Source organism: Clarias gariepinus, chromosome 7, assembly GCF_024256425.1.
Source record: "Clarias gariepinus isolate MV-2021 ecotype Netherlands chromosome 7, CGAR_prim_01v2, whole genome shotgun sequence".
Taxonomy (NCBI): Eukaryota; Metazoa; Chordata; class Actinopteri; order Siluriformes; family Clariidae; genus Clarias; species Clarias gariepinus.
The window spans coordinates 13,902,501-13,924,558 of NC_071106.1; the positions used below are offsets into that span (position 1 = coordinate 13,902,501).

The window sequence follows — 22,058 nt, forward strand, 5'->3', positions numbered from 1 at the left end:
AAATAAAAAAATGAAAATATTGGATAAAAGTTGCCTGGTCCTTTTTCCCTCTGCATTCTGAGATGATTTTCTGCTCATCCGATTGTTTCAAGTGCTTATTTGACTTCCAGTCAGATAGCTGTTTAATCTTGTGAAACTCTAAGATCTAATTTTCCCCATTATGATATTCATTGTGTACATGTAAAACGAAGATCACCCAACAAGGACACCCAACTTGTAATTTGTGTGAAAGAAGAGCAGCGTGCAGTGATTAGTTTTTTTGTGGTCTGGAGGTGTCCCTGGTGCCGAAACAACTTACATGAAGAGCATAAACAGGAGCGATTGGATATCTGCAAACTAAATTTGGAGTGATACTCTAATGAAGATGAAGATTTCTTCAAGGAAATCATTACTGGTGACGAGACCAGACTCATGGATTCATCACTATGAACCTATGAGTAAATCCTCAGCTGGAAAATTGATGCTTACACTTTTCTGGGATCCTTAAGGGCCACTACTGGAGCATTATCTGGAAAAAGCTTTAACAATCAAGAGTTGCTTATTGAAGAGTTGAAGCCTAAACTATCCAAAGGTGTAATCTTCCATGACAATGTGTGTCCTTACACTTCTTCCCACACTGCCGAAACTATGCAAAAAGTTTGTTCACTTCTGATGAAGATGTGACGGCAGCAGTGCATTCATGGCTCGGAGCTCAACCTAAAACATTCTTCGATAAGGGAATACGACATCGTATTGACAGCTGGACGAATTTATTTTATAAGTGTATTGAAAGGCAAGGAGACTATGGCAAAAAAAAATTGTCATAAAAGTTTGACATTTATTTTCTTCGGAAGTAAAGACATCTTTCACTTCTTATTACATTTTGCCCTGTAGCCAGAAATTCTGTCCCAAATACTGTACGACAACCGCAACAGAAAAGTCATGCGACTGATATAAAGACGCCAGATCAAATATTTGTGCCCTTGTCGAGGCCAAAAGACAGCGCATACTGTATTTACGGCATTGTGTGTGTATCAGCACTGCGTGGACGGTGGTTTTACTCAATGGGAGTCCAGCTGAAAGCCTGAATGGAGGTGCTCGACATGTTGAGCGCAGCGCAGCAGCGTGGTTTCACTTCAGCTGCGGTGTGGTCTGGATACGGTGCTTGTACCCCGAAACGCAGCTGTAGCAGGCAAAATGTAGAGCAGTGGAATATTCGTTATGATTTCCTTACTAAAGGAGGTTTGTAGAGGAACAGGTGCGTGAGTGTGTGCGTGCATGCTAAATCACACAGCCATCACTTGGTGCAAACTGCAGAATCATGTCACCTACAGTATTTCGAAAGCTAAACTAAAGCATCTGATTAAAAGACCTGAGGATTTATTCAAGGCGTATGTACTGTAGTATGTGCATATTGGCTGCTTTGAAGATGCGACAATAACAGTGCGGAGAAATGACTTCGTTTCCAGAATAACTGTGATTTTAATATTGAGCAAATAAATCACTTTTAGTTGTTCTCACGTGGCCGAGGATTACGCACGTCTTGAGCTGGAGCTTATTGGAAAAGTTATAAATTGTATCACGTCATCACTGCGGCATCATGCAAATGTATTATAAAAATGGTAAGATATACAAAATAGACTCCAGCGCATGTCTCATGTGTGTGTGTGTGTGTGTGTGTGTGTCTATACCAGAGCGAGAGTGAGAGAATAAGGAAAAAGCGGTATACTGGTGTAGAAGTGAATATGTCACTAATCATTTTTGCATTTTGGGCGAAGGCCCTGAGGGAGATAATGCTGTGCAGATGTGTGTGTGTGTGTGTATGAGCGAGATCACACTCACCAGAAGCTCAGCATTAGCAGCTGCTGGCCTGTTTTGCATATTGTGATGGCAAGCGATGGACTGAAAGTGAGAGAAGATGGAATGGAAGGCCGCACTTTTGCATATGTGGTGGCAGAAAGCCCTGGACTATTTCATAGAGCCAGACTGTGTGTTTGTCCTTCTGCTGGAGCTGAGCGACTGTGATCGGGTGACAAACTCCACGTCTAACCCCTCACTTCTCCTTTCAGAACAGTATGTTCCTCCGCTGTCCTCCACACAATGATTCCGACTATACTGTAGTCCTGAGCTTCACACTCGTCCTGTATATTTTATGTGCTGGATCTGCTGAGAGACTGGAGTGATTGATGGATTCCCAGCTGTTCCTAGCGGCACAGAGGCTCGTGCACTCTCGAAGCCGTCTTTTACTCCCAGCACGGTGCCCTGGAGAGTGAGAGAGAGAAAGCGCATACGGCTGGGCGGAAAGAAATCCACCTCGCTTTCGAAACACACGACCCTGACTGGTTTTTCAAATCACATTTGCCCAGCTTCCCAGCTCGTACCTATTTCTATGAAAACATCAGATCTATGCAAATCAACGTTTGTCATTATCGTGTATATATGTTAAGTGAAAGGTCTTGTGTTTCCTAGGTAACAGATTGCAGTTTTCGGTTTCGTTGCATCAGTTCCACATTAGCAGGTTGCAGCCGCAGAAACCGATACGGCCTCCTGGTCTTCGCTCCAGTTTCCACAGTTTCCACAGTGCACTCAAACGTTCCACTCCTCGCGGATACCCAAAAGCAATATCTACATCCAGATCCCAATTATTTTAAATATTTTGCATTCAAACGCACATATTAATGAGTCGGTATTTAATTTATTTTTTTATCTATGCTGCATAGTGTTACATTATGCATTCATATCACATGAACCACAGCAGGTGAAAAAGTGTGTTTTATTTATCGACCCAGAGTAATGGGGTTTTTATGCTGATATAAAGCTAAGAGGTATATTTCTTAGACGACCCAGACAATCCAGGTAATAATCCACATTTAAATGGATTTCCATTAACTGGATTAACTGTAAGGGTTTCTGATACACTGTTTGGGGGGAAAAAAAGAAAAAAAAAAGTCTCAACAGTCAGACTTTTGGCATACATCATGCAAAGTCAAATTTACAGGTTTTGGAATTGGGTTGACATATTATTAAACTTGGAAAGATTTTCCAAGAAATGTAGTCAGGAAAAAAAAAAAAAAGAATGACTACGATTGGAGATCACTTAAAAAGTCAACAGTAGAAATCACAGCTGTGTTTAATAGTGAAAGTCAGGTCGTTTCCACACAAGGCAGTGAGGACTCACGGGATTGGAACGAAACAGCTGTATGACCAAAAGATAACCACTTGTTAGTGAGACTAATCAGGAAAACGCCATCAATTTGCTAGGGAGCATAAAGATCGGACTTTGGAGCAACAGAAAAGGTCATGTGGTCTGATGACTTCTGATTGACCCTATTCCAGAGGGATGATGGATCAGGGAAGGAAGGGAAGCTCATGAAGCGATGCACCCACTGTACAAGCCTCGGGAGGCGGTGTTAGAATCTGAAGTTGGTCAGGTCTAAGAGCTGCAATATTATGTGGCAATAAAATGAAGTCAGCTGATGAACTGAAAGACTTGGTTATGCCATCTATGCATTTTTTTTTCTTTCCCGCTGACACGGGCGTATTGCAGGTCTCAAATTGTGAAAGAGTGTTTCTGGGAGCATGAGGAATCACTTTCACACATGAATTGATCACCACATTAGAGTGTGCAACTTGGCCGGGCAGGGAATATTGTGTACTGTATATTTTTACTATTATATATATTGGGAAATATGTTTCCCTGGAAAAATTCTCATTTTTCCAACATATCTCACTCTTAATGTGTCTAAAAGCTGGAACATTTTAAATTTTAAATTTAAAAGTGAAAAAGGGGAAATTATAGTAGATTGTCTCGCTATAATGTATTTCATTTGTATTTACTTGGAACCTTAATAATAACAGATAATGAAATGTTGGTGCTAAGTGTTATTTATATCCTATAGTATAAGTGATCACCTTTTCTACAATAAGTCATGGAAGTATGTATATATTTATTATTTTTTTGATATTTATTTATTTATTATTATTAATTAATTAATTTTTATAATTTCTTTATTGCTCATACAGTATATGATCATTATACATAATATGACTAAACTCTGAAATAAATACCATTTGTGTTTGTGTGTGTGTGTGTGTGTGTGTGTGTTGGCATTTGTATTTCAGACAGCACTGAAACAAGCAACGTCCGTTAAGCCATAAGCAACACTTATTTCTTGCAGTATGTTAAGCAACTTAAAGGAGGTTATGCAATCTTAATCCTTTAGTAAATATCATCAAAATGTATTAAATAGTATTCCTGCAGAGAAAAAAAAAATCCTTTTTCACAGCTATGCCCTAGCTATTCCAGCACTCAGGATTTAGCTTTGAATGTGTGAGCTGTTGCTAATGAAATGAGGCTTGATAAAGTGCTTGGCTGTTCACCGCTCTCTGTGTCCTCTGCTGACCTTCTGCTGCCGTGTGTTTGTGTCTGTTCCAGAGCTCCAGAGATCATCCTTGGCCTGCCCTTCTGTGAGGCTATAGACATGTGGTCCTTGGGCTGCGTCATCGCTGAGCTCTTCCTGGGCTGGCCGCTCTACCCTGGCGCGTCTGAGTACGATCAAGTAAGACTATTATCAGCCCGTAATCCTGCAGAGTGATGACACATGGGTGCTTAATGACTGGTCGAGACAAAATGCCTGAGTGTGGCTGAAGAGATGTCTGCTTTTTCCCTAGACAGAACTGAAGATTGCTTACTTTTTTATGATTCATTTGAAGGCAAGACGCTACAGATAAATAGGACCATTAAAGAAAAAAAAAAACATAGATATTCTATTTAATAATCTTTGGCAGGTGACTGGTAATATTATTTTTCCCACGGAAACTGCATTTATTGATCTGAATGGCTTTCCCTAATTAAAGATGCAGACGTTATCAGAATTTATCATTTTTTCTTTTTAAAATATGCATTTTCTTGTATAGACACTTTAAAGAAGAAATCAGAGTCACAATCTAATGTAAACTCAGCAATAAAAAAAACTTTTGGAACTTTTTTCTTAATATGCATCTAGGAGTGAGCATGTTGAACTTTTTTATGGAGTGGAGCCCATCCCTGGGCATTTTCGGGCACGAGGCGGGGTACACCCTGGACAGGGTGCCGTGCACAAACACATACATCCAGCGATTTGGGAATGCCAATTAGCCTAATTTGCATGTCTTTGGACTGTGAGAGGAAATCCAGCAAGCATGGAGAGAACATGCAAACATGCAGAGCCAGGAGGTGGGCAAAATGGAACCCTGACTCAGGAGGTGTGAGGCGACAGTGCCAACCACCATGCCCTCATGTCCCCTTAGTGGTCTAATGGCATAGGAGTTACACTATGTCGCATTGCTGCGATATTTATCTTTTTTTTTTTCAGTTCAGTACCTTGCCTTAACCATTATCCTTACACTGCTGTCTCAAAATTTATATAGGCACAAATACTACACTCACCTTTTTTTCTTTCTTTTTTTAACACAGCAAATTCCTCTTCTTTTCTGAAGCTTTTGGACACACAGGTTGTTATTCGAAAATAGATTAATACATTATGCATTAGAAATGTTTATGAGCGAGTGAGAAATGGCATTTCCTGTTTGGCATCTGCTGTCGAGTATGGCCCTGCAGTGAAGCTCTCTCTCTCTCTCTCTCTCCCTCCCTCACTCTCTTACTCTCTCTCTCTCTCTCAGTCTGTCTCTTTTTCTGCAAATGGCTATAAAAAAATACATCCTTCAATTACTGTTTGTGCTCCAGGGAGAGAAAACAAAACAAACCTCTGGCCATGTTGCTGTTCTCACAGCTTTTTCGAAAGTGCAGCGTGTTTGTGCCTGTATGCGTGCACACTCTCAGGCTTTCATCTCTCTCAGGCCCCGCTGTAATGCTGGACAGACGCCACAACTAGGCCAATTAGTCCGGTTCCCGAGTGTTAGTGTGGGGTCTTCTCCTAACCCCCTAGCACCACCCCCCCCCCATCCACCCTTCCAAAAAAATTGGCTTGTTTGATAGGCCCTGGGCCAATGTTCTAACTCAACGTGAATTAAAAGAGCCATAAACAAGCTCTGGATCTCACTTTGATTTGCCTCCTGCCATTTTAGCACACAGCCTTCTTTCTGTGCGTTTTTGGAGGCAACTTTTGGTCACCTTGACATACCTGCACTATATGATGTTTGTCTAGACTTTGGGTGGCTTAGCCATGAGTAACCGTGTGATCTCAGGCTGAGCAAGCATTCAGCTTAAACACCACTGCTTATTTTTTTCATTGTAACTGAAACAACTGGGTAATACTAAAGTAGAAGAAAAGACTAAAATCCTCCACATATGAGGTTAAAATGTCATATCAAAATTTCGCAAGGTTAAAAGCAAGGTCACGGTGTAAACAAGGTTTCAGGTGCAGCCAGGATAAGAGACACTGATTGGCGGAGGAACCACTAAACACGAGATGATTGTGGATATTGCAGGCTGCCGTTTTCACATTTAGACCCCTTTCAGGTGTCTGGATGCCGTTCTGTGTAATTGTAGCTCTCAGGCTGTTTATGAAAAGAGTTTGGGAGAGGCGGTGATGGCATTCTTTTACATGCTGTTTATTTAAGGTACTGTATAATACTGTTATGCTGGAGGTACAGTGTGAAAGTTTGACAAGAAGAGGCCAGCATGTGAACTTTACTTAAGCAGATTTAGTCAGAAGATGAGTACACCTTGTGTATGCTTTGAGCAGTCCTTTGCATATTAAAATATTTCTTTTTTTTTTTTTCCCTTTTAGATTCGGTACATTTCACAAACACAGGGGCTGCCGGCGGAGTATCTGCTGAGTGCAGGAACCAAAACCACCAGGTTCTTCAACAGAGACCCGGATTCCACCTATCCACTGTGGAGATTAAAGGTATGGTCAGACGCGCATTCACACACACACACACACACACACACACACATGTTCACATAGCGCATTTTACTACCAGATGTTTAAAAAAAAACAGAACAGGCCCAAACAAAAACCTGAAGTGGTCTCAGAAATGAAAGCCAAACTATTAGCAGCATCATTATGATTCCAGAGAGTCATGTCACTGTGTGTAGAGTAACACTGATGGGTGTTTGGTGTTGCATGGCAGTGCCGCTTTTTAGCAGGAAGTATGCCAGCTTTCTGGTGCCAATATTATAATACCTTGTGTAGAGTCTTTGTAATATACACATGATCATGAACCAGATTTTTTATTTGACATTATTTAGATTTTTTTATATAAGTTTTAATAGAAATACATGTTATGCATCACTTCTTGCTTGATCATTATGTCACATCACCATCTTTAAAGGGATCAAATTTCGATGATTTGATGTTTGACAATTACACCTGCTTCGATACATTTTGATATGGTTACCTTGCAGTGTTTACACCCTAGATTTCTGTCCTTTTATTAAAATAATCAATTAAATTATAATTCATTATGACTCATTTATTTCACTGTTTCCTTTCAAACGGAAGCATTTCGATATATATTTATATATATAATTTATATAACAATTTATTTGTTTTTAACATTAATTTAAATAAGATATAAATTATTAGACATTAATAGGATTAAAACTTAATTTTGGTGTGATTTAATTTAAATCTAACTTAATTATCCCATTTAAAACAGCATAGAATCTCATATTAAATAAATGAATAATATTAATAAAATACTATACTTTATTCATCTGCCTTATGTTTACACATGGCATTTATCATTAATATTGTGCAATAGCTTGTTTTTGCCTTTTTACTTATATATATTTACTTGTACTATCTATCTATCTATCTATCTCTCTCTCTCTATATATATATATATATATATATATATATATATATATGTGTGTTTTATTATCTACTGTTCTTACTGTATATGGTTAAAATGACAATAAAAGCCACTTTGAACCCGACACTTTTATGACTTTTATTCTCAGAGATTATAACGAACTCTTTAACTTTGCTAATATCTCCAAAATGACAGATTCATTAGCTCTAGAGGCACTCGCATAATGATCACATTACACCCTCCCCCCCCTATGTAAAATGGATTCAGTCAGAATATGGCTAACAACTCCATCCTCTCCAGAAGCCCAATTCTCACATTCAGCATTGTTCCTCCTCTAGGTCTCTGGCAGCTTGTCTTCCCTCTTATCTCTCCCTAAACCCCAGTCTTAAACCCCACCGCTGTCATTTCTGCCAGTCGACAGCTCAAAAGTCCAATGAAAACAGAATGGGGATAGAGCAAGCTGATGACACAACCCAGAGAAGCGTAGGATGTTGCTCACAGCGTTGTTTCTAATCTGCTTTCCAAACTCCCAACTCTTCCTCACCCCGAAACTGCAAGCCAGTAAAGGCCACTTGATACCAGTTTAACTAAAAACCCTAGTTTCCTGACTAGTCTTAAGTGAACTTTGGGACGCACACCGAGTTGTGAATGCATAGCTGTTCCACTCTTAAACAGGTTTCAGTCCACTACAAGGCTGCAGCAGCGTGTGGCCTCAATCCGCTTAGCTGAGCGCAGATATATTGATCTCATGCTGTGCTGAAAAACATGGCTTTATTAAAACTCCATAGTCTCATGGACTCATGTCAAGAAAGTTTATTTATACGTGTGTATATTCATATATTATATAATATATATTAATATCACACTTAAGTATAATTATCTGTACATTTTATGTGCTTTCTTAGTTATTTAAGTTTCATGTTTCAAGTGTTATTGTTATATGCACAGTAAGGAAACATATAATGAAATTCTTGCTGTCCCTCTAATAAAATAAATAAATATAATAATAATAATAATAATAATAATAAAGAAGCATGAAATTGAATAAAATAATAATAAAATTATAATAAAATAGAATAAATAATAAATCTAATATTTAAATTAATTAAAAATAAATAATATATAAATATATATATATATATATATATATATATATATATATATATATATATATATATATATAATTAGTATTATATAAATGTATACAATATTAATTACTACTAATAATATTATTAGTATATACGTATCAAACATTTAATTAAATATGAAAAAGTATGAAATGTCTATATATATATATATATATATATATATATATATATATATATATATATATATATATATATATATATATATATATACTGTATGTATATACACAAATTACGCAAGTGCTTGGTAACACATCTAAAGGAAATCTTGATGATCTCTATGGTTTCTGTTAGTGTCCACGGTCAATGCTCTCTTTCCTTTTCCATATACAAAATGTCCTTTCTGTGTGCTAGCTACCTAATAAAATTTACCCAACTCATTAGCTATTAGTTATCCCATGCTTAGCGTCCCTAATTTCCTGGTTGCCTAGCAACTGTTCTGAAACGTATAGGTATCATTACAGTGTAAAATGGATTCATGTGCAACTGAATAAATGTTTTTTCTTCCCCACAGACGCCAGAGGATCATGAGGGTGAGACAGGGATCAAGTCTAAGGAGGCCCGCAAGTACATTTTCAACTGCCTGGACGATATGGCACAGGTAAAGGAAATCTTTGTATATATACTGTATATACACAGCTAAAAATGCTCAACCACACAAAACAAACAGCATTAACATCTGGGGGTTTTAATGATGTCACTAAAAAAAATGTTTCCCCGTTGAGTTTTGGTAGCTAATATAAATTGTTATAATAGTCCAACGTTGTACGTCATACGTTCCCCTGTGTGTAATTCCACATGCCTTTGTCAGTGATTCGTCTATGAGTAAGTGAAACCGAGTTCTTCCCCTGGTGAAGTGCCATCACTTGTTATAATTTTAAGAAAACATTTACGCTCTGAAACTAAGGACGTGATCTAAAGCCTCAACCCGAATTTGGTTAGATGAGTCTGAGTGAATCATTTTTTCAAAACTTTTTCCTTCCTGCAAATTGCTGCAAGTTATTGGAAATTAAATCAGCTCACCCCATTAGCTGTCAAACGTGCCCTGGACTTACCAGCACAGCTTGTACTTTTCCAACAATGATGCAAGCTTCAGTGTAGGTTTTCCCCCCCCTAAAAAACAGCTCAGGTCACTGTGTTCATGAGATGGAAATTGATGAACAGTCAAAGGAAATCAGGGAAATAAGTTGATCTGTGAATGGTTAGTCTACATGAGAACTGTGTTTGCTCACTGGGGTCAAGTTCGGTTCTTTCACGTCATTCTGACAAAATGAATAAATACAAATAAATATAAGTGCAAAATAATAATAATAATAATAATATAAAAACATGCAACAAATATTTAAACACGCAAACACGCTAAACTGCTCATCCCAAAAAAAGGTGCCTTTTGGATTTCAATAAACAAATACTTAATTATTAGAGTCTTAATTATTGCACTAATTAACGTGTTTCAGCTGGAAACAATTCTTGAACCCTATTTGATGCAGTGAGTAGCTTCTCATTTCTTAAACAACCATGTCAGGAGACATTTCCTGTGATTGTGAAAGAGAAGCTATTGTGTTTCAGAAGGGTCGAATTATTGGCTTGTTTTAAGCAAAGAAGGCAACTAATGCGAATAAGATTGGGTTACGAACTGTCCAGCATATTACTACATGCTGTAACAATAGTGCTACTGTAAATTGCCAACTTCAATGAAAAAAAGTGGTCAGAAAAAATTAATCATGAATGATTGGAGATGAGTTATACTCATGGTGAGATTGCATGGTTAAAAAAAGATATAAAAAAATCAACAGCATAAATCACAGCTATGTTTAATAGTGAAAGGAAGAAGATTTCCACAGACACACACACACACACACGCAGTGAGATGAGAATTCACAGGATTGGCGCTGAACAGCTGTGTGGCCATAACCACTTGTTAGTGAGACTAATCGGAATGGAAAAGCTTCAATTTGCTAGCGAGGGTAAAGATTGCACTTGGAAGAAATGGGAAAAAAAGGTTATGTGACCCGATGAGTCCAGATCGTCTCTATTCCAGAGCTTGGTTGAAGCGATGCACCCATCCCGGACACTACCTGCTGTACAAGACTTGATTTTTCGAATCTGCTTCGTACTGTTAATCATATTGTTTTTCCTTGCTGTCCTAACTCATTGTACTAATTCTTCTCAAACTGGATTTTTTGCCTAACAGTATTTACAGACTCTGCCCCATGTGTACTAGAATTAGATTATGTTCATTGATAGACCGTCCAAAGCGCTTTTGTGTGTCGTTTTGGATGAGGAAGTTTGACAAATGATAGAAATGTAAATTTAATGTAAATCTGATTTATATTGCATTGAGCCGGTTAATACGCTAGAACCTGGACATCTCTAGGTTTGCACCGCTTCACACAATGAGATCTCCAGACGGACAGACAGACAGACAAAGGCCGAGCTTCTATTAAAACACCGAAGTTCAGCTTCCAGCGCAATTCCGAATTCCGAAAATCCTCTCCGAATAAATGAGTAGTGAGTTGTTTGGGCTGCGTGCTTGGTTTGTATTATGGATGATTGCAGAAGGTTTAAATGCTGGGATGATTGCCCAGGAAGTTGAACAGCTCAGCCTGCTCTCCATCCAGAGAATGACAGGAAATACTGAGATACATCTGGACTGAGAAAGCGGATCATATTGTTACAGGCCTACAAAAGTGTCTTTTTTTTACGAGGTACACACTGATGTTTCGCTTTCCGTACAAATCCATGACTTTTTATATGGATGTCATCGCAGCGGCCCCAGAAAAAAAAAGCATGGAAAGACAACACCGTATGGACTTTTCCGTGTCTTAAGATGTTTCCAGACGAAGGACGCAAACGGCGTAGGCCGAGCGTTAACCGACAGACGAGATCGACTATGCCAGGGGACAACGTACTCCCGGGATTGGCTGTTCATTACACTGTATTTTTATACTTTGAGATATGTCTGTTGCACCGCCATATTTTTGCTCCCACGTGTGTTTGTATATATACGTATATGTACGCTCCCAAAGTCATTCCATTTCCCAGCAGAGGACAGTCTGATTATTTTTCAGTGTGTGTTGAAGATTATTGCTTTATCATGCAGCAGATTGATGTGTGTGTGTGTGTGTGTGTGTGTGTGTGTGTTGGGGGGGGGGGGGGGCAGCTTGCATGAGAAAAGGGAAGGGGAATCAGATTTGCGTCTGTGACCGGCAGTTCATCAGATAGCCTCAGGGGGTGGGGCCGCGCTGCTTTATGAAAAATGTGCCTGCTATCTCTATCGAAGAGATTCCCAGTGAACTAGTCTTCTCCGACATCTGTGCTGAAAAGAGGCACTGCCCTTCAACAGCACTCTGATGTGCAGCGATTTAATTCACTCCCTCCCTCCCTCTCTCTCTCTCTCTCTCTCTCACACACACATTCATTTGTCATGCTGTCCTTATGAGGACCTTCCATTTAGAGAATTATTAATGCTATTAAATTAATGCTATTAATTCCTAATCTTGCCCTTAGCCTAACCTAAGAAAACATTTTGCCTTTTTTTATTTTTACTTTTATTTTATTTATTTATTTAAGCTGCAGTTTTCATTCTGCACCAGGTCTGTCAGGTTGTCCGAACATCGGGGCTGCAATAACGTACATATACGTACAGTATATACACACATGCATTATAACCCACAAAGCATCCATCAATGTCTTCTAAAACTTGCCTTATTGTAAATGCCTGGTTAATGTAGTCCACGCATGATGTTGACCTCCGCGTCAGTAAAAAATGCTCCATATACAATGTTTTTTTTTTAATTAATAGGATTATGTATCTGTTTTTAATTTGATCCCTTTAGGCTGATTAAGATCTTTGCTTCGGCGCCAGGCGCATTCCCGAAGTGTCTCTGTGACGAGCCGTTAATACGAATGCAAATATTTGGAAATATCACAGAGGTGCAAGGTTACCAATATTTTCCCTGGGACCTGGTGACGTGTTGATTATGTATCTCTGGGTTTTGCTCTGATGGGGCAAATGCCTGCATCTCTTTCTCTCTCTTATTCACTCTTTTGGTTTTTAAGTAAAAACTATGTTAGAGCGCTCAATGGATTCACAATATCTGCTTTTTGACATTTACTGTATATGGATATATTTATGTCTCTCAAAAGCACATACTTGGCAGTCAGCTTTTACCCAGATTTAGCCTCAGCGACCCAAGAATTCATGTCCGACCAGAACACCTGTGGCTCAGTTTATCTTACACATCTGGTTGTGAGTCAGGAGATAGAGAGCCGTGGATTAACCTCAGTTCTTCCTGTGCAGGTGAACGTGAGCACAGAGCTGGAGGGCAGTGACATGCTGGCGGAGAAGGCAGACCGGAGAGAGTTCATCGACCTGCTGACCAAGATGCTGACCATCGACGCAGATAAAAGGATCACGCCCATCGAGACTCTTAACCATCCGTTCGTTACGATGGCTCACCTGCTGGACTTCCCCCACAGCACACAGTGAGGACGCAGGGATTTTTTACCCATAACTACTGTACCAGACATCAAAAAAATCATATCGAAAGGGGGTGTCACGGTTGCTTAGTGGTTAGCACTGTCGCCTTGCACCTCCAGGGTCAGGGTTTGATTCCCACCTCATTTCTGAGTGCATGTCCTCCCTGTGCTTGGTGGGTTTCCTCCGGATACTCTGGTTTCCTCCCACAATCCAAAGACATGTATAATTGGCGTTCCCAAATTGCCTGCACGAGTGTACTGTAGGTTTGTGTGTGTGTGTGTGTGTCCTGCGATGGATTGGCACTCATCCAGGGTGTAAGTATCCTGGGATAGGCTCCAGGCCCCTGCGACCCTGTACACAGGATAAAGCGGTATAGACAGTGAGTGAGAGAGTGAGTGATACCCAAAGAACAGGGATTATAATATGGATATGACTTCATCATGGATGTGGTCAAGCTCTATCTGGAAACAGCCAAAATCAGATTGTCTGAGCGAGGTGGCCCAGGTCCAGCTCCCAAATAGTGATTCTATTAAAAAGTATTTGACTGAACCGACTCAGCTTCAGGAAGCGAATCAGACATGGAGCATGTGTTGTGTTGTATCATGGCTGACCAATGAGGCCTGAGCCGAGCGAAAGGACAGTGCAGTAATGCTGTAGAAATTTGATTTGCAGGCTGCTGAGGGGTGTGACAGAAAATAGTTCTCCTTAACACCTGGGAGATTGCGAGTTCAGATCCCGAACAATTTCACAGCTAGCTGTGGCAGACAGAACAAGAATATGCCATCTGATTGAGAAATACTGTGTACTCTCTCCCTCTTTCTCTCTCTCTCTCTCTCTTTCTCTCTCTCTCTCTCTCTCTCCAGTGTTGGCCAATCATTGTCGTCTATGCGTTTTGTTAAATATGAATGTTTTATCTTTTTTAATCAACACCAAAAAATTTGCTTTTGATCCTCTGGGTTTTTTTATTTTTTATTGTTCTTTTTTTTTGTGTGTAAAAAAAAAAATTATAATAAACTCGAAACCGAACGCCAAACAAGCATCAATTTCCCTCTGCTTTGAAACTGCCAAATGCACTAATAGATATGAAAGCACCAGCAAAGTGTTCATTAGCATACTGCTGCCTTCTGTGATGTCTCTACTACAGAGTCTATGACTGTAATACAGCTTGACAAATCCAGATGTTTTGTAGCCCTACTGTACTGTAGCTTGGCCATTTTGACCTTTAAAATGTGAACCTTAAAACATGCTTATAGTGACGTGCATTTCTTTATGCATATAAAACAAGTGAATTTACGGTTTCTAGAAATCTTAATTATGTGCAGCTATAAGACTGATACCATTTCCTCCTTTTTTCTTTTTTTTTTTTGTAGCGTCAAATCCTGCTTCCAGAACATGGAGATTTGTAAGCGACGCGTGAACATGTACGACGCGGTCAACCAGAGCAAGACCCCGTTCATCACACACGTAGCACCCAGCACTTCCACCAACCTCACCATGACCTTTAACAACCAGCTCAACACTGTGCACAGCCAGGTCAGTGTCTACACACATACACATGCACATCTGCACACATACACATCCCCTTACATCCTTTTATGGTTTCCTCGTTGCATCCTATAAGGCGGTTATTGATTCACACATATTGAGTCATTTACGGTGAAGCAATGCAGATAACTTCTCGAAAGCCTTACAGGTTTATGCTGGTATAGATACACAATATGTGTGTGTGTGTGTGAGTGTGTGAGTGTGAGTGAGTGCAAGGCCAGCTCTGTGTTCCTGTCTCCTAAATAAATACGTGACAGTCTATACTTCCTGCTTGTCTTAGCATTTTCCTGTGCTCCAGCCATACGGATTATACGGCCGGGCCAAACTGCTGACTTCAGATCAGACCTAAATCACAGATCTGCTTTTTAAGTTCTTACATCCTGCTAACTGATTCCCTGCCTTCTCTATCAGTCTGATCAATGCTGTTGTGCTATTCTCAGGTTCTCCTTGCTAATCGAGTTTTTACGCTCCAAATGCAGGACGTTATCGGCATGTTTGCAGGGGTACCGGCATCGCTAGTAACAAAACCATATCAAGCAGCGGGAAAAAACAAAACAAACATATTTAATTTACCCACAAACATAAAAAAAACAGACTCTGCCTCGTATGGGGTCTTACAACCGATAAGTAACTATGTCCTTATCAGTGTTGGGGGACGTGACTTTTTAAAGTGATTCCTCATGCATGTTGTTTTTATCACCATCATCAATCACTCAGCGAAGTTTGGGCCATAATCTGTTACCTACTAATACCCCTATCTCACCTACGCGGTTTCACGTGGCGTTGTGACGTTGTGATTTTTACATTGCTAAAAAAAAAAAGTCACTTTAATTCACAGCAATCAAAAAATGTCATAGGACTAAAAGGCCATATACAGAGTTACACACACACACACACACACACACACACACACACACACACACACACACATAATGAGGATTTCTTACCAAATTCTAGACATCGGTATACAGACGTCAGACGTGACTGCAGATTGTAAATACGCTCAAAAGAGCCACTGGAATGCCAGTCAAGGTCAATATTACATACCTAAATATGACACTATTTATTTCTCATATTCTCACTTTAAATTTCAAAAATAGTTTTGTTCATCTAGACGCCATCGAAAAACCTCTTCTCACATGCTTGTAATAAAGAAAAAACCCAGCCACCTCAGATGTGTGAAAAATATTCAAGCAATTTGCATTTTCTGCATGCCACACTCCGAAAGTCAAGTTAAGCAGCTGTGTAACTCCAGTCACCATTCGCATAACTTAAATATTGATGTTTTTAGTTTTATTTAATGGTGCCATGTTTTGCTATTTTTTTTAAGACAAGTTAACATGGCTCCCGGAGCAATGCTTAATGTGTGTGTGTGTGTGTGTTAATACGCCAGCTGAAATACTCTCAAACTCTGTCTGTTTCACTCCTCCTCTGTTTATTGTTAATTTTAATGAGCTACTGTTGATATATTTCTTATATCATCTATGAGGTCATATGGGGGGGGGGGGGGGGTGTGGGGGGGGGGGGTTACCACTTGTTTAAGCCCTAGGAAATACAACGATGGAAAGGGACATTATGCTTGGAATATTATTTTTATTTTATGTTTTTTTTCCGCACACACTAGTGGCCTATCCGGATGTCTAGAAAAAAAGTGAGTTTTGCATAATAGGTCCCATCTAAATTCAATCATTCTATACGGCTTATCCTGTACAGGGTCACGGGGGGCCTGGAGCCTATCCCATGAGACTTTGAGCATGAGGTTGGGTACACTCTGGACAGGGTGCCAATCCATCTCAGGACTCAGAAATTTTTGCATGTCTTTGGACTGTGGAGGGGGAACCGGATTACCCGGAGGAAACCCACCAAGCACAGGAAGAACATGCAACAGACCCTTACACACAAACCTGTGCGGGAATCGAACCCCCCACCCAGGAGATGCGAAGCTGCAGTGCCAACCACAGCGCCACTGAGTTATTAAATCTAAATACTCTTTGAGACATCCGCTTTCTCTGAAATGTACCGGTTTCTCTTGACACATGCCCTTCCCACTAAAACCTTAAACTAGCTCTTATCTTTGTTTATTGCTTCATCAATCTTCCTGGGACTTTAGAGTAAATGCTTAACCTCTTCCAGGTTAATTATAGTTACATTTCTGCCATAAAAAATAAATAAATTTAAATGCACATGTAATAAGAGCTCGAGCGTACTTGTCGGGTGGTAAGGTTTGTGCCGTGTGTGATTGTGAAAAGGACTGAGCTGGTTCTTGTTGTATTAGCAAGCTGCAAGCTGCAGTGTTTATTTTGTTTGATGAATGCCACAGTGGCGTATTGATTAACTCTCTCCCCTGGTGCTCATCGGCCGCACGAAACAAGAGAAAATGAAAAATGAAACGTGCCACTCAGAATTTTCCCCATGCAGTCTCTAATGAAATGCTTGTAATTACTAGCAGTGGCATGAAATGAAACAGGATTGCTTCAGTAGTAAATGAAAGTAAATAAGGCTACCCTTCATTAAAAAGCTGGGGTTTGGAGTAGGAAATGTTGATCAAGGACATTTTCGATACCTCTCGTTCCACACGTCGGCTGTGGATTATGTCGTGCATTTGAATCAGCAGCTCCTCTAGCCGTGCTCACAGACGTCAACGGTCCGAGCAGCTCGCTCTCGTCCAGGCTTGGAATGCATGCGCTTTCTTTTTCATGGAGTTAAATAAAACGTCCCGCCATTCAGTCCTACATCTAAGAAGAAACCCGCTCGCCGTAATAGCCGAGATGGTAAAAATAACAAGATAATAGGTGAAAGGGCCCGTGAACCATGCAGGATAAAACACTCTGGAGGGGAATAAAGACCAGGCTGAGGCATTTGAAAGGCTCGGTGTCTCGCTCTTGCTGTATAAATGTGTGTGGGTATGTTTAATCACAGTGCAGTGCGGGGAGAAATTATTATCTGCCGCTAATGAGAGCGAGCTAGTTCAGTGAGCTGGAGTTGCATAAACTGTAACACGAGAGCATTGATTGACACGTACTCATCCTCTGTCCCCCCTCCTGTCCCTGCGTAGTGGTCAATAAGCCATTTTATTGAGCACCAGATGTACTTCGGCACATCAAATAAATGTAGCGTTTGTGTTGATACGTAACGGATTATTAATGACCTTGAATACAAAGCATTAGAAGGATGGATTATGTTGGGTTTTTTTTTTTTTTTTCAGTCTTAAAATTATTAAAGATCTCACATCTTGGGACATCAAGCTTGTAAAGCACAGTGCATTTTTTAATCATTCATAATTTTTTATAATTTTTCCCCCATTTCCCTCATTGCCGCTCCACCCGCATCCCCTCCCACACCCCCTCCTCATGCTTTTGTTTTGTCTTTGTTTGTTTGTTTGTTTGTTGACTCCATCGGTTCTTTTAGGCCACCAACCTGGCTCCCTCCTCCACCAGTGCCACCCTTTCCCTTGCCAATCCTGATGTCTCCATACTAAACTACCAATCTGCACTCTACCAGCCTCCTGCAGCGCCCATGGCTGCCGTGGCACCCAGGACCATGCCCTTGCAGCCTGGAGCCCCTCAGCTTTGTGCCACTCGGCCTGACCCCTTCCAGCAGGCGCTCATTGTTTGCCCGCCCACCTTCCAAGGTGAGAATGCGATTCATGCAGGTAAAGTCATGTCTATGTCTGTATCTATACTGGGATTTGAGAATAATGCTAATGCTAATGCTAAAGCACGGTAGATATACACTTAGTTTACACCAAACGTCAGACAAATTCTTTGATCTTTGATCATAACATTGTTGTTAGTACCAGATGATTTGCTTTGAGTGTTTCAACAGTACATAGAGCTTTTACAGAATGAAGGCCATAGTAACAAGCTAGGCTACAATTAAAGCCTGTAAACTGTTCATATTAGGAGAACCTTCACCTGTACCATGCACTTCGTTGACATGAACGGAACCTGATCTCCAATCATCTTCTGTCAGTCAGGGGGACGGGTGTCCCTAATTAAGTGGCCAGTAATGAACCGTTGAATCCTGAGGTTCCCGAAAGTAGTTCAGTCGTTTAGTTAATTTATCTAAGGAAAGTTTTGTAAGGTCATGAAAATGTCAGTCATGTTCTATAAATAGAGGTAGGAATTAGACCTGTGGTGCCTATGGTGTGTCCTCAGGGTTGCAGGCGTCCCCCTCCAAGCACAGCGGCTACTCCGTACGGATGGAGAATGCTGTTCCCATAGTGACTCAGGCCCCGGGTGGTCAACCCCTGCAGATCCAACCTGGCCTTCTCACACAGGTACAAACACTTCCTGCTTCATCGAGGTGATGAAGAACGATGCATGCTAAACTAATTATACTTCTCTCCGTGTCTCCTGAATGCACTGCTACATCTGAATGTGGCTTTTGGAAAAGAGCAATTAGCATGACCCATTTTGTTTTAATGAACTATAATTCACCTCCACTGACAAAGTCTTTTTCATTTGGTCATATATTATAATTGCGTTTGTGTGCACTGCTGTGTGTGTGTGTGTGTGTGTGTGTGTGTCACAGGAGCCGGTCCCAGAGCCTGTTACCAGGCTGGGCTTTTTGTCTCCAGTGAAACTCAGCACTTGTGTTTTTTTTTCCCCGGAGTGAAAGCCAGTCATGGTCTGACGAGCATGACAGAGGCCGGCTCTCAGAAAGATCTATGGACGCTGACGGGTTTTTTAGCCTCGGGGGCTATAAGGCAGGACCTGCCCTGGATTGATGATGTTTGGCTTGAACTTCTTGACTAGCTGGTGGAGTTTGATACTTTCCAGCCGGTTTAAATCAGACCTTAGTTACTCGCTTTTATGGAATAGTGACACGTCATTTCTTACCGATTTTTAATGTGGGGGAAAAAAAACCCAAAAAAACCTGGTCCCCTTTCGCGCTCTGTTCTTGTTTGCCTGAAGGTCTGAGAGCCCTCATGTCTTTTAAGTGCGTGTGAAGAGGGATGAGGCTAGTCCCAGAAGGCTGCCTAGGCCTTTATCTGGATCAGGAATGCAGAAAATGCAGGAACAATCAGGGAGGGAGAGCATTCAGAGCCTCTAGGGGTGACAAAGGGCCTTCACCGTGCGAGCGAGACTGGGCGCCATGTCAGAATGGGGGTTGTGCAGAAGATGGCTATGCATGGAAAAGAGCCCTTATCTGGGTTACGGTTTCAGGGCAGAGGAGCTGATTACACACCCCGGGCTAGTCTGAGAGAACCCAAAGTGCTCCGAATGGAGGAAAATGGCTGCAGGGACATAACGTCTAGTTTCGACATAAATATTTGTGACGGTCTTGCCGCAATAGAAAGAAATAATCTGCTATCTGCCGGGAGAAAAAAAAAGTCATTACCTTAGAGGATGTCGAGCGTGCGCGCAGCATATAGGTTAATAGTGCTTTCAGCTTTTCATGTCAGCTAAAACAATACCAAGTGCTGACTTGAAGTGTTCAGGGGGTAAAAAAAAAAAAAACATCACCAAAGTACACGAAAAAGGGACATGTTCTAGTTTTATGCACTTTTATGTTTCACAGCTTGAGTCTTTGAGATAAATTGTTCGACTCGACTAATGACCGCCCTCCATGCGCCTTTCCTCTAATCCCAACATTTGCTTCAGACAAAAAAAAAAAAATCTCAGTCCACAGGCAAAAGATGAAGGTGACTGTAAATATTCTGGCAATTTTCGCCATCCAGCGAACAGCTTTAAGGATATTCCAACGATACTGAAAACCGTGTAGCACTAACGACTCGGCCAAATCTAACTGAACCTTTCTCCCCCCCCTAAGGTCCTTGTTTGGTCTGTCTCTAAGCTTAAACATAATAGACCCCTGCCGTTTGTGGTTAGGCCCCCCCTTTGTGTGAGGCGAGCGCTATAACCCATACTGATGATGCCGTAAACCTGATGTGCGAATGGTATTAAGGCAACAATGAATGAGTTGTGTATTAAACTGCTAATCAGCAGAGCCTGCATTAAGCCATTAGTGCTGCAGACACTCCTCTGCTAGCCACATCTCTGGGCAAATTATGCCTGGCACTCTGTGCACTCCATGCCAGTCATACAAAGCAGCTCCTCACAAAGCCACTGAATGGGAGGGCTCCTGAATTTAATTAAATCCTGAGCTGATTTGGAAAACGTCAAAGCCATCAGCGCGCTCCCTGTCAGATGCTACGTATCTTTATTAAGGCGAGGTCTTATCTTTTCGGAGATGCGAGTCAAGGCCGTGCGTCGTTTTTCAAGGTGCATTATGAATCTCTTAAGATATCGGTTCCAAGGATGGGATGAGAAACACCAAAGTTAAAATGAAAGTGACAAAAGCTTTTTGTTATTCGACTGTGGCTTTTTGCCAAAGTTGTTTCATTTTTGTGTGCGATTCGTTTTTTTTTTTTTTTTTTTCGTTTTTCCAGCACTTGACGAGGAAAGTGGCAATAGATAAATGAGATGCACTTGTCTGCCTTATGCTGTGTATTAAATTTTTTGATATGAATGTATTACTACGGTAATTTAGAGACTGAAGAGAACACATTGTGATGCTCCCCCTTGCATAGTCATCGTGCCTAAAGGGAATGTTTGACCCGTTCGGTAGCTCTTTGGCACAGTTTTGGCACAGTTGTTAACGGTCACAGCTGCAAATAGCTTTGTCCTTTTTCTCCTTATTCTGAACCTGTGGGTGTTCTAACAGACGTGTTTAGCTGAGTTACTCGTACACTACCGTACCACCTGCAGTGCAAACTTTAATCCGTGAACCCAACACCCCCTATTCTTTTATTCTCTCCTGCAGCAGGCCTGGCCCTCCGGTACCCAGCAGATCTTGCTGCCCCCAGCATGGCAGCAGCTCACCCACACCTCTGTACAGCACGCCACCGTCATCCCGGACTCCATGAGCACCTCTCAGCCCCTGACCAACTGGAGGTAAGATCACGACTCATTTACAGAAAATAAGGTAGAACATTGATAATGAATTTGATATGCATTGCTGATTTGTTGTTGGCGTGAGCTCAGTGTTTGGTACCGGATACTCATTGTGAGAAATTTAAACAAAAATTGTGGGTCACGTGGCATAGAATTAACATGGGTAAATAAAAATGCCATTTCGTCCAGGAGCTATTTGTATTCATTTGGTGTCACGGCTATTCGAGCTCGTCAGGAGGGGATTCA

The 22,058-nt window shown here is 40.8% G+C and overlaps 1 protein-coding gene across 1 annotated transcript in view; it reads left to right on the forward strand.

Moving 5' to 3' along the window:
* hipk2 (homeodomain interacting protein kinase 2) overlaps window positions 1–22,058 on the forward strand; it is a 91,057-nt gene that overhangs the window by 62,757 nt on the left and 6,242 nt on the right. The window contains exons 3-10 of the mRNA XM_053500339.1: window positions 4,415–4,538; window positions 6,711–6,830; window positions 9,400–9,486; window positions 13,189–13,373; window positions 14,739–14,901; window positions 18,322–18,544; window positions 19,071–19,192; window positions 21,682–21,812. Of these exons, the coding sequence (XP_053356314.1) occupies window positions 4,415–4,538; window positions 6,711–6,830; window positions 9,400–9,486; window positions 13,189–13,373; window positions 14,739–14,901; window positions 18,322–18,544; window positions 19,071–19,192; window positions 21,682–21,812 (1,155 nt within the window). The remainder of the gene's footprint in view (window positions 1–4,414; window positions 4,539–6,710; window positions 6,831–9,399; window positions 9,487–13,188; window positions 13,374–14,738; window positions 14,902–18,321; window positions 18,545–19,070; window positions 19,193–21,681; window positions 21,813–22,058) is intronic.